Below are 18,044 nucleotides of genomic sequence, written 5' to 3' on the forward strand. Positions count from 1 at the left end.
ATATCTTTGGTTACCTTCAGGTTGGTAATATTACTGTAGTATTCTTTCTTGTGATGGTTTAATCCCAGCCTCTGTCCCTAGCCTGTTTTGCTTCAGTCACAATACTGAAACATTGCAAAAAGAAGTCTCCCTCTCTTAATTCCCTCTATGTACTAAGCCCCCTGCATTTGAAGAGTCAAACATCCCCTCTCTGTAAACTGGGAGTAGGGCCTCATCAGCAGATGTAAATTTAAACCAAATGACCAATTTTTCTTGGGGACTGTATGAAATGTTAGAGAAAAGCCTGCTTTCACTCCCATGAGGGGGGAGAAAAAAACCACTTTGTGCTCCATAATCTTAAACAACCTGATGCAGTTTTGCCTTTTAGTCTTGTATACTGACTGCCGACATGGATGGTTTGTATATGAATAACATAAAGAACAAGCACATAAAACAATCAGAATCCCATAACTTGAATTAAAATATTTATTTTCAATTAAATAGACAAAAGGCCTGAACACAAAATGCCCTTTTTGCCTAAGTTTTGATTAGAATAAATTATATACAATTTGAAAATACAAATATGTAATATAATATAAATAATAATTACCAATATCCACTCCAATTTAGAAAATTTAATGATGAATGATAAGTGATTCAAACAGATGTAACACTCATCTAAAGAGGCAACAAATCACCTCTAAAGGCATATCTACCTGTAGCTATACCACGGAACTCTGACATCCGATTTGAGAAAATGACAGCTTTAGAACTCTATAACCTACTAACACTCTCACAATGTTTTTTAACTCAGATAAAAACATCTGACCAAAGGTCTACACAAGAAGTTCAACATATCATACACAATGTACACAAACTGTAAAATAATTTGAACTGCTGTATCATGCAAAGCAGTAACCCTTTACACCCTAACATCAATTCCTATTTTTTCACACTCTTCTCTGTACATTTCCTTTGGTACTGACCAGGAGAATTCCTTTCACCCTTTAACTCCCACGGATGACAAGACAGAATTTCTCCTTACAGTATCAGTACAATATCAACCAGATAGGTTATGAGAATACAGAAAAATATCAATTTTGGGGATAATTAGTTGATCTAATACTAAATTCTCTAAGCTAATGTTATAAGAATTGTATGGTTGATAGTAAGGAGAATTACAAATTTGATCTGGGAATTAAAGGGTTAACAAATAAAATTCTAAGGCTGGCAATCATTTCCTTTGTAGAAATTCTCATGATCCTGATTAATGATTCAGGGGTAAATATTACTGTAAGGAGAAATTAGGCACTGACCACTCCTAGTGTCGGTTATTTAGACAATCTGAAGATGCCATCTTCAATTTAGCCAAACCTTTTATCTGAACATTTAATTTTTTTAAAGAGTGTCTAGATGGCCAAAAGCTAACAATAGAAGGACATTAATTTAATTAAATCAACCTTCTTAAAGACAAAGCCTGAAGCCCACTGCCTGCGTAAAGACGAAGTTTGGATTATACCCCCTGTAAAAAACCAGCCCCTAAGGGTTAGAGGGTTAAAATTAAAAAACCTTTTGTGTGATACAAAAGGTATAATATGCAAGTGTTGATGAACTGGCAGCAACGTAAACAATGGAAGTTCATTATGCCTGACCCATATTGATGATGATTAAATAAACTTGTCGAGGATAAGTTGTAATTACAATAATGAATGAATTTAAGACACACAATTAAAAATCTATCCAATTCAACTAAATGAACAATAAATTAACAATAAAATAACATTTCTCATCAATCCTTTAATACTTGTAGAGAACTAAGAAGTTCTATTGCCTTGACAGCTTCACTCTCAGGAACCTTGAAATTGAAAATAAAAACAAAGTCTTATCACAATCACAAGAAATTCGTCCTTCCACATTCTGGTAGTACATTTCCCAGGACCAATTTCCTGGTAAAGTTTTCTTGCAAATCTGAATTTCAAATTATTTTTGAAAAAGCCAAATTTAACTCCTGTGGAAACAATAAGCAGAAATTCCAATGCTTTAAAATAAAGAAGGGATATTTTGGGAACACCACAAACAAATGCAAACCTTGCACTGAGTTACTGTGCTCCAAAAATAACCAAAGGCTCATTCAAAGATGCCACAGAAAATCAAGAGAAGATTGTTCCAAAACAACTAGTTAAACAGGGGAAACTGTCTACCTTTGCCAGAGGAAAGTTACAAAACATAGGTGAATATTAAGCTAAAAGGAGAGGCTGTGCAAGATCACTGAAAATGGAAGATTCTCAAAATAGGAGGGCTACAAGCTATTTCCTGATAACTTTCAGCGATACTCAATAAGAAAATTCCTCACTGACCACAGAGGACAGAAAGATAATCAACAAGTCCAACTGCAAAAACTCCTTGAAGAAATAATATTATTAACCAAGATAATATTACCAGCATTAACATAGGCAATGGTGATGAAAACCAAATTTGTTTCATGTTAGTGGATTCTCAACTCTTAGTCATGATGCAGATAAGATTAATTCATCAAAGGTACTAATTAAACGAATGATTAGCAATTAAAAGTACATACCAAAAGATGATCATAAAGGAAAGTACAGATGTAAGAAGTGCTACATGAAGCTTCAGTTAATGGTTCAGATAACTGAGCAACTATGCCACTCTCCTCTAAAAGTAACACACAAACGGCTTCAAATTAATCCAGGGATGAATGGAAAGTAGCTGCGGGAAACTTGCCAAAAGTAGCTCTAAGATTTTGATGGCAACTGAATTACAGGCACCTTTGTTATTTGACAACAAAGACAAGCCACTGATATTATCATTTGATAATATTCCAAAATGCTGGAGGCTGAAAATCAATCAAAGATCCCTCAAGAGATAAGAGATAAGCCTCTTATTCACATACAAATTGCTTTGTTATCCTCCACAATTTTTTTCTTGGGGGTTTATCATTAAATAAAATTTGAGTTTTTATGCCCTGTTTTCAAGAAGGGAGATTCAACAATTTAACATTTCCTGGTGTAACTGTTGTTGCCAAGGAAAGCTTTAGTACTCTGTTCAAGTTTCCCACAACACCTCTATGACCCAGAGGTTTGTACATACCAGTGTATGACCAAGGCCATAAGTACTGATGTAATAAGTAGGCATTTGAACATCTGCTAAAGGTTCTGCGATCTGGGCAGCAACGCCACTTTCATCTACACAACACACAACAGTGCAGTGTATCATTACATATTTATAAAGGAAGCCACTAAAGATTACAATGATAACAATAATACTAGCAATACTGATAATTATAAAAATAATAATAATATTAATAAAATTATGATCACTCTTTGGGTTTGCAGGCCACACCTCTATTATGACTGATTTGTATCAAATGTTCACACCTTTCTAATAACCTTTGCAAAACAAGTGACTGAATAGGTGAGCGAATCAGTCAGTGAGTCAGTCAATTTGTCATGCAGACCGTCATTCTGTAGGTCAGATGGTCAGTGAGTCAGTCAGCCAGTCTGAGTCAGTGAATCAGTGCACCACTATATCCACCTATCTGTTATCAGTTAGGCAGTCACCTAGATCAGCAATTTTCTTGTTTCTTATACAATGTCTGATGTCTGGTTGAGCCACATGCATCACAATGTCAGCCTGTTGAGTGTCTGTTTGTATGCACTAGTCTTAAGCTAACATCTTATTCACCAAATTTTCACTTGCTCATTTCAAATCAGAATAAAAAAAAGACAAAACTGACCAAATCCTAGGGGGTCATCTCCAACACGAATCATTCTCCATCCCTCATCATTGGTGTTTGTGTATAGTGAACCTTCAGGAAATCTAGATATTTAAAAAAAAAAGCACATTGAGACACAAATTTTCTACAAATTCAAGCATATTGATCACAGACTATGTTACCATCTTGACAATTTTCTATCACTGCAGAAAAGCTATAAACTAAGGTATCAATTTTATCAATATTAGGTGATACTGGACAGTTTTGACTGTTAAATTACATTGTCAGCATGGAACCTTTCCTTGTTTCCAAAAGGTAACTGAATCTCAAGAGCCATTATTCACCAACCCTCAAACATAAAAGTCGGGAAAAAGAAGTAAAAATGACACATTGTCACTGGAAACATAGCCAGCTGAACATGACAACAACAGGATTTTTATGTGTCAAAATGTGGTAGCCAAACTTCTGTTGTGCTGCACTAAACACAAAATCATAGTATGATTGACATAAAAACCCAGTTCAGTGGCCTTGTTACCATCCTGATGGTTTGTGTAGCTATTCTTTCAGTACAATTGGTTGCACTTTTCATGTCAACATCGAAAAATATAATTCATGTACAAACTGAAAATAACTTTACAAAGCCAGAATTCTCAAAATGTAAGTACAAGCTAAGAGACAAAACATATACAAAATTTTCACCTTTACCTTGACAAAGCCTCACTGTCTAAAACTAATGAAATGTCTCCTTCAACAATTGAGATGTGAAAGAAAGGTTCATATCGTCCATCATCAGGTGTTCTGGGGTAAAACAAGCCATATAAATTATTGAAAATATTCAGTGATTCTACACATCAAAATGTCAAATAAGATATATGCATTTGTGCTATGATCAGCCAATTCATCAGGCTGTATTTCACTGAACATCCACAAAATTAAAAGGGTAGTTGGAGTAGAGATCTTATAACTCTATTTGAACTCAGGGGTTTAATAAATACCTTACTGATCTTGTTTTCTTGGACTGTACTGTAAGTTACAGAGCCTTATTTTTTCGGCTGGGATTACTAGTGTGCATGCTTTGCCCTTGGGTCATAAATCCAAGCAAGAAAAACTCTCCTTCAACTTACAACATGGACTTTGAACTTGGTTAGTAAGAGGTATGTATCGACTCTTTTGGGGGAAGAAACTCTCAAAGAAGTAACTTGTCAAGAGAACAAAATTACCTGTGTAAGGTGGTGGATTCAATACAAAGTCTACACCTAGAGAGCCAGCTAATACACTTAAAAGCTAACATCTAATGACATATTTCATAGCAGTAGAAGAAAAACAAAAAAATTTACTCAGAATAGAACATCAGTTCAAGAATGGTGGTAGTGAGGCTTGGTAGCATTCGAAAATCTAGACTGGTCACATGAAATCTGTTCATTGGACATGTGAATGGGTGAATAATTGGTCTGTGCTCATCTGCCAAACAAAGGAAAGAAAAAAAAACCAGTTACATATCAGTATGCAAAGCACACAAAAACCAAGTAGCTATAAAATCAAACTGAGGATATTACAGCATTAAAGAAAACCACTGGAAATTTACCTGCTTTCCTTTCATTCATTTGGTTCATTCCAACCAATCTATCCTTAATAGAAAGAGTCACAGGTTCAAGTCCTGATCCACTGTCTTTAAAAATTTTATAATTTTCGGAAAGACACATTATGGCAGTTTCAAGATCTTTCTCTCTCACCTGACAGAAAAAAAGGAGTTCAACAAAATTAACAAAAAACCAAATTACAGATTAAATTTGTTTGCCCACCAACTCATTGTTTGAGGTGAGAAAAATAATAATGAACATTTTAGCTCCCATGATCTGATTATTACTTCTCCCCTCTACCTGCTAGACATTTCCTTGTAAATTAGTCATGAGAAATTGGTGTTCGATCAAGATAACATCTTCTACCTGATTAGTTTGAATATTCTCATTACATCTTTGCTGGATAATGTAAGGATATTATAAGGAGAAGATTTATGTTGATCACTTCTGGGAGTTAAATGGTTAAAAAGTGAAAGACTGCAAGCTCATTATTAATACCTGGATCAAACTTGTATCAATCAATCAATCAAAAAATTGTTCAATTAGGTTAATTAAACATCATTCATTCACAAATCCTGACATTCATTACAAAATCAAGGAACAGTTTTCCTCCTAAAAAAGAATAAATACAATTGATTGTATACTTACAAAGAGTAAAAACAGTTTACCAGTTGAGGTGAACAAAGAGAACACTCTACACCAAATAATCATTAGTTTCAGTGAGAATGATACTTGACTAAAAAACCTACCAAGATATAGTCTGACTGATAAGTTGAAATGACCAGAACTGAGATTTTAAAATCCGCCAAGGGAGAAATGACTGTTTTAACAATTCTACTGATTCCAGTCAGCTGATGGCTTCCATAGGCTCCTGCAGACACAGTCAGAACTCGCCAGATAAGGTCAGGCATGTCAATGCTCTCACTTTGTGGAAGCTCTGTCAACAACAGCGGAGAGACTTAAGCCTTAGAGCCTTGTGAGGCGTGTAATAATAGACTTATTAGCACTTAATTAGACTTTTTGTTTATCATTTTATAAGAATGAAGTTATATTAATACAGTGTAACTTTGATTTCAGATGTAATGCAAACATAATAGGAACCTGCTGCATATCCTCTCATTAATGGCTAAAGTATTTGGGACCCACATTGAAATAATGTTCTTTGACTTTATTTCATTACAAGTTCTTTCTCAATTTAGACCTTTCCCCAACCCAAACAGTTTTTTGCTCTAACCACACTGACAGATAGACAAAACACAACTTTGTACTGCATACGGTAGTTGTCTAACTATGACAGTTTTGTCTAACTGTCATCGACTTCTTCAGGGAGTTTTACAAGTTAACACTAAATGCCTGTATTTATAAGCCATAGTTAGCAGCTGTATGGGGGCCGATGACCATAATGGCTTGGCCAGATATACCAACAGGAACAGGTGAAGTTGTGAAAAATTTGAAAATTTTTTTTGGGCAAGGTGAGAAAAATATTTGGGGGTCACAATTTTAGCTGAAACTGTGGCCCCCAAAAATACTTACTTCTATAGATTAGCTATTGTTACAGTTTTTCCTGTAACACACATTACAATCTAAGTCTGGCAGAACATTATTGATAACACTCTTAATACAGACATGACTGCAGTTTAACCTAGTCTTAAAGACCATAATCCTGCCTTGCCAAGATCTATGATTAAGTAGCCAGGAGAACCATTTATTCCTGTCATTGTAACATAAATCATGAAACAGTAACAGTGAAAACTTAAAAGAGCCTCTAATTTGCAGTTGCTTCCAGAACTTATCCCTAGTCTCAGAGAAAGACTTAAAGGAAGAACTGTTTCTAGCATATCTCATAAGCTCCCCTTTTACAAAAGCTTTCTTGTTGCTAGAAGGGTGAAACGACTCAAAAGGTATGTATGGTTTTAACTGAAACTGTAGCCCCCTAATATTTTTCTCACCTTGTCCAAAAAAATTTTTCTCACCTTGTCCAAAAAAATTTTTCAAATTTTTCACAACTTCTCCTTTTCCTGTTCAAATGTCCGGCCAAGCCTTTATGGTCATTGGCCCCCGTATAGCCGCTAACTATGGCTTATAATTACAGGCGTTTAGCATTAACTTGTAAAACTCCTGAAGAAGTCTATGACAGTTAGATGAAATGTGACGGCAAATAAAGAAGTTTTACAATTACTGTTTGCAGAGTGCGCTCTCTAGTTTAGTTTAACTAGTTTAGTTAAAAAAAAAAAATTATACAACAAAGTTATTGTAAGAAAAGGAAACCCTGAATTTTGTAGAGAACTGTTGTCTTTTTATTTTCACACTGATACATCCAAATGGGTAAGTGACAGGTAATTTTTGCTGAAAATTTAAAATCAAAGTCTGCATGCTTTGATTCTCTGATTTGAGCCTGATATTGTTCTTCAGGGCTTATTCAAAGGTAGATAAAAACATACCAGTGCACTGTTTTACATTAATAATTTACGCAGACCTGTACCTATTCATCTCTTCCGACTTGGCAGTATAACTTTTGTTTACAGTTAAAAATGAAAAAATTACAATTGATTGGTTGAAAATGAGAGCATTTTTCATGTAACATGAGTGCAAAGTTGTAACACAAGTACAAAGTTGCAAGTGCAAATTACAAATAGCCTGCGGGCTCTTAAAATTTCGTCTATCTTCAGCGTACAAAAAAAGTTGTGTCTGATAACCCGGGGCTAGTGGATTTTGTGATCGGGCTAGTGAATTCTGTGATTAACTTGCATGAAGGACAAGTGAAGAGTTTTTGGAGAATTAAAATTACATAAGTACTGTCAGACAAATGTTTTAAATTCCTAATAAATTCATGCAGACCAAAAGTCGCTCCCACAATGTGAAGTCTGCATAAACAAGACAAAGTATCGCATTACATGTCAGACGAGATATATTGAGATCTCGTGCATATATTATGTAAGCAGATATTGAAAAAACTTTGGAGGTAAATGCTGCTCGTAACTAATTCTTACTAATTCAGAGAAAGCTATTTGTCTGAATTTTGCTTCATAATCTTTTGTAAGGAATGTAAACAAAAAATTTTGGTCCTGAACTCCAGTGAGAAATGTATTGTTTCAGAAAATATTGGTCATGTGCATTACAATATGGTAAATTCTAAACAGCGATACCATAAGTGTTTGTTGATTAAAATATGTAGACCACATTGTATTGTTTTCACTTTTCACAAAAGTCTTTCGGATGAAAAGTTGCCAGAAATGAAACAAACAATTTTTGAAACCTAAAATCTTTGGTCACATGTAACAAGATGAACCACAAAATTGCATAATTTGTTCACTGATGCATGACTCGGCACTTTCCTGTGAACTTGAAACTTGACTTGGGAAACCAATTCCCAAACAAGCCTTCTTTAGAAAAATGATCTTCTGAATGCACTACTTTTGAATGAGAAGGAAACTGATGAAGTTATCAAATTTTTATCCCCTTTAATAATATGAATATCTCCCCTATCAGCTGCTAAGAAATATTACAGCCGGAAATTTTTTTGGCGGCAAATTGGAGAATGAAGTGCTTTCACTGACAGCTTTTTGCGTTGTCGATGTTATCATTCAATGTGACCATTGAGAACTTTGGTTTCACTGTTTCAACACCATTTTTTCTCTTAAAAAAAGTGTGTTTCTAAATACTAAAATGTCTAAAATGTATGTTAATCATTCATGTGTTGTGGAGGACCCAGCAAAAATCTACAGTGTGACAGCGCTAAGAGCAAAACAGCTCTTTTTTTTCTGCTTGCCAAAAAATTATTTTCAGGCTGGTTAAAATGACTTTCGGGCTAGTAGATGTTAGTAAAACTGACTTTCTTTGCTCCCTGGTCTGACTTTCTGTGATACATTTTTCAAGTAAATTATTAACAAGTAACAACATGATTTCTTGCCCAATTTGGTGCAGTAAGCATTTGTTAATTTTCAAAGTTGCCCTATAGGCTCATGAAATTTTGTTGTCTTTGAAAAATTTACGCGTGCTTATCACCACAAAATTGCACTTAAAATCATGTTATCACCTTGACAAATATGTCTTGTCAGCTGGTTTTTTCTGGCGGTTTTGTAAATCAGTTTGTATAGTTTAAAAAAATAAATATCTCCAAAAATTTTACAAATGCAATTATTAATACATTTGTTTTGTTCAATGAGCTAGTGGCAAACCACCATGTAGTTTTGAGGCATGTTATGTTTTTTAACTTTTTTTTAATCAAAGTAAAGAACAATTCCTGGTGATAATTTTCACCAAGTGAGAATATGTTTCACGCCGTGGTACAGAATATCTGCATATTTAACGAAAGGTATTTTCTATCAATTTTATCAAAAAAAAGCATGAGGTAACTTTCTTTAGGAAAAGTTTTTCTTCTCACCAAAAATGCATTATCTAAGAAGTGTTCAAAACTGAAACATGCTTGAGAAAGCAAAAGAATAAAGGGGCTGATATATCTAACCCTAAATAATTACTATGCTTATAAGAAGGATAGGAAATGGTGAAGTTATTTCACAGTAATTTATTTTTAATATTGATGGCACCAAGATTCAAGTTCTCTCTTGGTCGTAACGTAAACCACTGGATAAAGTCATTAAAATTACATAATGAATTTGTTGTTTTGAATTCAATTTTTTTCATTTGTTCAAATCTCTTGCGCTCTGTTCTTAGTCAGAACAATAACAATACTGATAACATTACATCTCAAAATGACTAAGATACCAGTTCTAATGTAACATCCCTTTTGGAAAAAGTAAAGAACCATCCCTTTGGAGAGGAACACCTTGCTTCAGTAAACAATTTTACTGCCAATATATTGAAATTTTCTGAGACAACACTTACAAAAACATCTCACTGCTTCAGTAAATTAAAGTATTATTTATCCATTTCACCTGTTTAAAATAATTTTGGTATAACTCATCACTAAGAAAAAGAAAGACCTTGATACAGCAAATATCATCCCCTTGCATAATAATCATAACACAATGCATAGTTCTCTGGCTGTTGGGCAAAATGATTGGACTAAATTTGAATGGTATCTTTTCTTTTTAAATCCAGCTTAGATTTCATGACTGATCTCCAATACATTATCAACAACCATAAGTATTTTTCTTGTTTGTTTTGTTGCATTATGTCTCTTCATGACGTTAGGAATAAAATGTAAATTCAGGCACATTTTCATGTTTTCTTTGGTATTTTTGTTACTCAGCATGAATTTCTGAACCATGGAATGAATCAAATTTAGTTGACTTATATGTAAACAGGAAGGTACAGCATGAATTTGATGCTAAATTAATTATGACCCTATTGTTTGTTGTGAAAAATTGATTTAGAAAACCCAAGAGTGTCCACTGATGAAAATGCAAATGTTTTGAGAGAGTTATCACGAAAAATGAATTTATCACATTTTTGTAGCAAAACAATTTTATGACCATATTTACATAACAGGAAAAAAATTCACTTCCATAAAATAAACAGAAGGGATATTTCTTAAGAGTGTTCCAATTTACCTTTTTGGTGCTTCTATAGAAAAACAAATTATACTCAGGCAAATACCACCTAATTTCAACGACTTTGAATATGAAAATGAATGTATTGCACACAGTTAGGATTAATAAATTCATCGATAGAATTTGTATGGGGTGAGGTTTTCAAAGTCACGTCCGGTATTCAATCTCGAAAGAAAAACATAAAATAGGAAACTTAATCTTTAGTTTCCACTCTGTAGGAATCTGCTCGGTCACTGCATCAAATTTGGCCCTCACACTATCAAGAGATACAAGTGTATAATTATGCAATTCGTCCTTGCTGTGTACGCATGCGGCACTCAATATCAATTATTTTACACTTCACAAGTACATTTGCAAAAGCAGTCTGTAATCAAAGGAAACAGACTTTCTTTTGAGCCTCAGTGTTGTGCTCCTTGTAGTGATACATGATCCCCTTGTTTCTCGCATGATCGCATTGTATACAAACAGCATATTTCTTAGTAATTACCTTTGCAAAGATCATCCTCCACGATTATGGTGTAACCATCTCTGGTCTCCGTAAAACTGAAAAACTTAGGTCTGTTGAAAGCGTAAAGGAGAATAAAACACAATAAATGAGTTTGTTATTTAATTTAAAATCACACCAGAAACCATAAGTTTACGCTGGCAAAACCAAACAAAATATGTCTCAGTAAAACACATGGCAGTCACCCTTGATCAAATTACAAATACACCGGTAGGACGTGACGCGCAAAGAATCTCACAAGATTGTGCAATGATGAGCGCTTCATCAAAACTATGACCATTCTGTGAATAAAACTACGATGATCTTGTGATGAATGGAAAATAACGTTAAAGTTTTTACACAGTTACACAGGAGTTAAGTTCTCCGCATGGACCGCGCTAAAATTTGAACTTACCTTGATCGAGGTAGCAACGAAATTTTTATTAGCGCGTGAGTGTATAAAGAAATTGCATCTTTCTTAATGTTGGAGACGCGAAGCTTGTGCTCCAAAATGTGAAGTTCCGATGAGTGCCCCAAATCTCCATTCATCATTGTTATAAGATACAAAAAATCCACAGAAAAACGCGCGTAAATTGAAGCAGAGGTGTCTCGTACCCTTCCTACTATTTACGACTTCCCGCGGTTGGCAACGTGATTCGTCGACTCGGCTCACTCACATGGAGAAACTGCTCCGTGGTTGGCATTTCCTGTCAACTCATCTTTTGTGAACAGGATCAATTCCGGTTCAAAATATCTCCGGTTATAAAAATCGAAATAACAACAACTTCACCGCGCTAGTTGGTCAAGTAAACAACGTGACTGCAATCCAGCAATACCCTCTTTCCGGTTTTTCCCGATCACGAAGGCTTTGCACGTGTAGCAAGACTTTGACAATTGAACAAGATACCGGCGCACTTCCTTCAACGGAAAACCTCAATTATTGAACGAAAACAAATTATTGTAAGCTCATTCAATAGCGATTCAAGCAGTATGCAAACTCACGTTATAGATAATTAACGCTCAAAGTAATTATGCTAATGTAGAGCTGTGGAGTCGGGACAACATTGAAGCGTGGTTACAAGGCAGTACACAAAAACATGACTGAGTAGGGTCCTGTTAGGTCGCAAAACATCATAGAAGTCCTTATTTTAAATTGAAGCTGTAATTTTCAATACTTATCTGAGGTAATTCCTCAGGTATAGTTTTTCATCAATTCAGCGGAATAATTTTGTTTTGGAAAGTTCAAAGTGGACTGTCGCGACAATATTTGTCTCTCTATCCCTCCCTCAGTGGAAGCTACTTTAGTCAGTGAAAGGTTTCGTCTTTAATCAAACTGAAAATAGTTGATACAAAATGTCGATTTTTACGCCAACCAATCAAGTAAAATTAACAAATGTAGCGGTGGTAAGGTTGAAGAAATCTGGAAAACGTTTTGAGATCGCTTGCTACAAGAACAAAGTTATGTCATGGCGAAATAAAGTGTAAGTACCTGTACCTTGAAAAGAATTTCATTCAGTGCTGACATTGCAATTTAGTGATTGAGTTTTAAACAATGAAATATGCTCAAATTCATGTTACCAGTACGTGATTGAGGAACACCAACATATAATGGCTTCAACTCGGATTTTAATAATTTCTCGTGCAAAATTTAAAGCATAGTTCAAAACAACCCTGCTAGGAAAGGGTAGCCGAAACAAACTTATTATTCATACCGCTCAGAACACTATTATTTCTGGATGGAAAGTCATGATGGTAACATTTCAGTGTCTTAATGTACATTTCTTTCTTGTAACAAATGCAAACCTTGAGACATGAGAAGGAGTCGTACAAACCCCTCAGACTCCTTAGAATCTGGCTTCCTTTCTTTAAGCTCTGTACACCCCATTTTCACTACGAATTATGTAGTTCCACATCTACTTTAGCATAATAATTTAACCCCTCTTATTGGAAGACTACCAAAAAGGATTTTTTCCCTTCTCTTTGCACAGGGAGAAGGACATTGATGAAGTTCTTCAAACACATACAGTATTTACAAATGTTTCTAAGGGACAGGTAGCTAAAAATGATGATTTGTCTCGAGCATTTGGTACCACAGATCAGACAGAAATTTGTCTGCAGGTGAGCAATATTTATCTCCAATTTAAGTTCCTTACAATTTTTCCTACTTGTCCTAATTCAATTCAAAAGGATGTGGTAAAATATTGGTGTGCATTGTGAACAGTCATATCAAAAGCAGACCTGACATAAATGTTAAATAAGTAAATTTGGTGATGTCAAACAATTATGCCAAAATTCACATTTTGCATCTGTTATATAGATTTTAGCAAAAGGAGAGCTACAGGTATCTGAGAAGGAAAGAAACACACAACTGGAATCAATGTTCAGAGACATTGCAACTATTGTGGCTGACAAATGTGTGAACCCAGAGACAAAAAGACCTTATCCAGTAGGTCTGATAGAAAGAGCTATGAAAGATATTCATTATTCAGTTATTCCAACCAGAACCACTAAACAACAGGTATGGGAAAATTTTTGATTTGTTTATAACAAAGACAGGATTTCATTGCAGTGGGGAGGGGGGAGGGGGTTATCTTTGCATCATCATGGTTTACCATTTTCTATAAATCTTTCCTAATTTTTCAGAGGGTAGTAAAGGGGGAGAATCCTCATCCTGTTTTATGCATTAATTTTGGAAATTAAAATTCATGTGTCATGGATATGAAATGAAAAACTGTGAATCTCTCTTTTTGTACACCAGGTTTCAGGAAAATCTTGAGGTTTTTATGAAATAGAAAAAAACTCATAGGTCAGGTATATTTCAGGAGGCAAATCACACCTCTTGGTGGTTCATAAATTCGCAGATCACTCTAACTTGTCTCTCTGTAAAATTCTCACTCCACATATTAATTATGGCCTTTATCACAGGCTCTAGAAGTCATTAAACAACTCAAGGAGAGCATGGAGATTGAACGAGCCCAAATGCGCCTCAGGTTGATCATACCAAGTCGTGAGGCCAAGAAGGTTCATGAGAAACTGAGGCCACACATATCGACTGTTGAATCTGAGGATTGGCAAGGCGGGGACTTGGAAATGGTAAGGAAGACTGAAGAGTGTGATGAATCAAATGAAAAATTCATGTTTACAAATCAGTGCTGCTAACTGGTAAAGAATAAACTCATTTATTAAATAAACTGCACTGTATGACATGGATTTCCAGCCCTGAGAAAAGCTGTAACTGCACTGTAAAACTACAATAATTTTTTTTACATGTGTTTGATTTTGCCAACTAGCTGCTGACATGTCACTTGCCTTTCTCATCACTCTGTCATAATAAACATGTTCTCCAATTTAATTTTTGTTCTCTATCCTAGGTTTGTCTCATAGATCCTGGTTGTTACAGGATAATTGATGAAACTCTCAGGGCTGAAACTAGGGGACGAGGAACATTGGAAATGATCAGTCTAAAGGATATAGAGGAAGGAGATGAAAGACTAGAATGATCCTGAGAACATAATTTTATACCAATATGCTTCAGGAAGTTTTAAATAAAACTAAAGTGATGCTTACACCGACTAAGAAGTAGACTCATGTATATAAAACAGGCAATCCAAAGATGGCTAGAGAGGAAAATAGTATTGGTCTTCACCTATATACATTTGCTTTATTCTAGAATTTTTTGTTTGAAAATTTTTTCACTTCTGTGCATCAAACTTTGCAAAACTGTCTTCTCAGAATTAACTTGATTTGGGCTCTTTTTTAAATTACAAATTTCTCTCCACTGGGAAGGAGAATGTATCACATATCTCTTCAAAAATCTGAGTCAAACTCTTCATCGTCACATGCAATGTCAGAATTTTTCCTTCTATTTTCTGTTGTTTTCCTTTTCACTTTAAAAACAGATAGTGAAATCTCCTCTTTCTCTGCTTTCTTTATGATCTTTAATACCTTTTTCCTTTCAACTGAAATAAATTTTAAATGCAATGGTTACTAATTTAAGTACGGCTTAAAAATGAAAAATTCAACACTAGTTATTTGTGTATGTTTAAGCGCTAATTTTTTCCTCAAAAGTTCTTTCCCCTCTGTAGTAATGATATGAAAAAAATCTGTTCTAAAGGACTGTGGTCATTTCGGCTAGGAGTCCTTTTGCTAATGGCCAAATTGCTAATGTCTGAAGTAGTTCCACCAATTTCTCAGGTCAGTTCACTAACACTTGATTGGCTGATTCCCTAATGTTTTAGATAATTTCACTGGACAGGTCTTGTTTCCTTTGAAATAGCAATAAATGAAATGCTATAAACATATGTGTAAGATTGGCCGAAAAATGGACTGGAATTGGTCAAGTTCTGCTGATGGAATCACTAAATGTTTTGAATATGGTAGTGAAATGACCCATGAGATGTTAGCAAATTACCTGAGACTTTGGCAAAATGATATAAGACATTAATGAACTGGTTTTTGGTGAAACAACTTGAAGGTAACAGCACTGGTTACCATTGTGATAAACCCTGGATGCTCAAAATCTGCATAACTACTAATAGTTGTTACTTAAGTCTTGACCAATTTGCTTTTCCTATTGCATGGTATAATAACAAGTGCAATTCTGCAGCCTGAGATTTGAATCTGTTTTCTGGTTACTGTTTTGATGAGAGAGTTTAGACAGAGAATTCAGAAAAAGAGAATCTTTCAATAATTGATAAATTTATTACTCATGATGTTTATATTGCTACCATTAATAATAACAGAGAAAAGAAACCTCTTCTAACCTAAATAGTGTCATCTGTTGAAAACTCTCTTGTTATCAACTATGTAGGAGTCTCAGTTCAATAAAACGACTAACCTGGTGTTTTGCAATTCTGCAACAACTGAAGGAGCTGGTCTTTATTATGACGTATTAGGAACTTTTGACAGGAGAGAATTGTACCTAAAATGGAAGATATTAAATTTAAATTATTATGAATTCCTTTATTTTAGGTCAAAATATTTTTATGAAGCAGTACCCAACACAATCAACCTTTGTTCCAATGTTAAAATAAGGGTTAACAACTTGCAAAGGTGCATACCAGTCTATAAGCCTGTGTGACTTCTTGAGCCATCAAAAATACCACAAAGTGACAGGCTCTTGGGTCCACTCTGTTAAGTCAGTACTAGTTAATTAAAATAACTGCAAATCTAGCAGAGGGCAGATCTTATTTTTCTGGCCAGTTTCCATTTCTGAACCTTTAGTAGCATCTAATTTCTCCTTACAGTCTCATCACGGATTCAAACACAAAGGTTATGAGACTAAAGAAAGTGATTGCCATCTAATGAAGCTCTTGATTCTTAACCAAAATTCTCCTTGACTGCATCATGGGAAATGTAAAGCCAGTAGTGGGGAGATTATGCATAATGATGTTGTGATGTATTTGGATGTGAACAATGAGCCACAAAATCTCAAAGCCACCCTAATGACAATGTGTCAAATTGAATAGATGAGCAAAGATTTGATTCCACTATTTTCTAGAGTTATGTTAGTTATAGAAATCCAGTCAGTGAAGGTTACTTCTGAGCTGTTTTAAGTTCTTTGCTAAAATCTGAAAGTTAATCCAAAATTTTCAATTTCAGTTCTTTGAACACTAGATCATGATGTGTTCTGTGTATGCTGGATTTCGACAGAGACATTGCCATACTTTAACCCCTTATGCATCAGTATGCATATTCCCCATACTGTTCTCCTATGTTTCCTAAGGTGCTGACAAGGAGAATTTGTTTAGCCATCAAGAGCATCCTTAGCTGGTGATGATTTCCTTTGTTCTTGTGACCTTAAAATTTGATTCAACTATGATATTGTGTGAAGAAGAAGAAAAGGATTAATGAAATAACATCATATTACCTCCAACATGAAGAACGCGGAACACACATGGATGAACATAATTTTTTATTGTTATGGTTCTTATGAAGGTGACTGCTGACCAAACCATCCTATAATAATCTCTGGCACATGCAATAAATGCCACTCCAGTGACAGAGTTTAAATACTTTACTGAAATAAAATACAAAGCAAATTACACAGAAAATTAGAACGATTGCAAGCGCTGTAGTGTTGACTAGCTCTGCATTTTGGGTGTGGGGTTGGGGTGGGTACTCTACAAAGTTTTGAATGGTTCTCTCAGAGTTCTCCACCCTAACGTCCAAATGCGTAATCTTTTACAAGAAATATACACGATAGTATTAAAAGATAACCTGTAATATACCTATCATAGATCTATTATGGGAAATACCTTACGGCCGAGCAAGAAGCTGGGCTTAACAAATTCCATGCCCTTTTGAGAAAACGTCTCGAGAAAATTTTGCAATTACTTAGCTTTCGTCTTTCTATTTATTCATCCTCTGTAAATGGGTAAAACGTCTCTCACCTTGCAATGAGCGAGCAACACAAGCCATTCCATAATCTCCATGAGCCGAGATCACGGCTTTCTTCACAGTGTCAAAGACTACTCTTCCATCAATTCTCTCATCAACTTGGCCGTCTTGACAAGAAATTTCCACCAACAAATACCTAAAAAGGAGCGAAGAAGAAGGAAACTTTTTAGTTTTAAGCAATCAAGAATCCATAACTGAGACTGACGTTCTTGCAGGTGAAACTGACCTTTTTTTAAAGCGCACCATTCTGTGTACTTCCTGCTCCTTGCCCGTAACAGATCAAACGTTCTGTCAATATTCGCCAGGCGTTCTTCACTTTCTCTACTTAGTAACCGAGCTCTTGGTCTGAAAAGTAC

At 35.0% G+C, this 18,044-nt stretch overlaps 3 protein-coding genes across 4 annotated transcripts; 1 reads left to right on the top strand and 2 right to left on the bottom strand.

Moving 5' to 3' along the window:
* Positions 1-498: 498 nt before the first annotated feature.
* On the bottom strand, positions 499-12,328 carry LOC131771011 (cytosolic arginine sensor for mTORC1 subunit 1). Of its 2 annotated transcripts, none has more exons than XM_059086761.2 (9): positions 11,705-12,328; positions 11,293-11,363; positions 6,042-6,229; positions 5,298-5,445; positions 5,050-5,173; positions 4,418-4,510; positions 3,734-3,816; positions 2,558-2,652; positions 499-1,834 (listed from the first exon to the last, which is right to left on the bottom strand). In XM_059086761.2, the coding sequence occupies exons 1-9, from the start codon at positions 11,839-11,841 to the stop codon at positions 1,769-1,771; spliced, it is 1,005 nt and encodes a 334-aa protein (XP_058942744.2). In that variant the 5' UTR covers positions 11,842-12,328; the 3' UTR covers positions 499-1,768. The 2 variants fall into 2 exon arrangements, with proteins under 2 accessions (XP_058942744.2, XP_058942742.2); XM_059086759.2 differs by lacking the exon at positions 2,558-2,652 and adding an exon at positions 3,088-3,182.
* A 136-nt stretch (positions 12,329-12,464) lies between these two features.
* Positions 12,465-14,796, top strand: LOC131771007 (ribosome maturation protein SBDS-like). The gene is made up of 5 exons (XM_059086756.2): positions 12,465-12,770; positions 13,278-13,407; positions 13,607-13,807; positions 14,215-14,382; positions 14,661-14,796. The coding sequence occupies exons 1-5, from the start codon at positions 12,643-12,645 to the stop codon at positions 14,787-14,789; spliced, it is 756 nt and encodes a 251-aa protein (XP_058942739.1). The 5' UTR covers positions 12,465-12,642; the 3' UTR covers positions 14,790-14,796.
* Positions 14,797-15,096: 300 nt separating this feature from the next.
* LOC131771009 (ribonuclease P/MRP protein subunit POP5) lies at positions 15,097-18,003 on the bottom strand. Its single transcript, XM_059086757.2, has 5 exons — positions 17,915-18,003; positions 17,682-17,824; positions 17,159-17,308; positions 16,127-16,210; positions 15,097-15,248 (listed from the first exon to the last, which is right to left on the bottom strand). Exons 1-5 carry the CDS (start codon positions 17,932-17,934, stop codon positions 15,097-15,099), a joined length of 549 nt encoding a protein of 182 aa, XP_058942740.2. The 5' UTR covers positions 17,935-18,003.
* Positions 18,004-18,044: the final 41 nt, after the last annotated feature.

This window comes from Pocillopora verrucosa, chromosome 2, assembly GCF_036669915.1.
Source record: "Pocillopora verrucosa isolate sample1 chromosome 2, ASM3666991v2, whole genome shotgun sequence".
NCBI classification, from domain to species: Eukaryota; Metazoa; Cnidaria; class Anthozoa; order Scleractinia; family Pocilloporidae; genus Pocillopora; species Pocillopora verrucosa.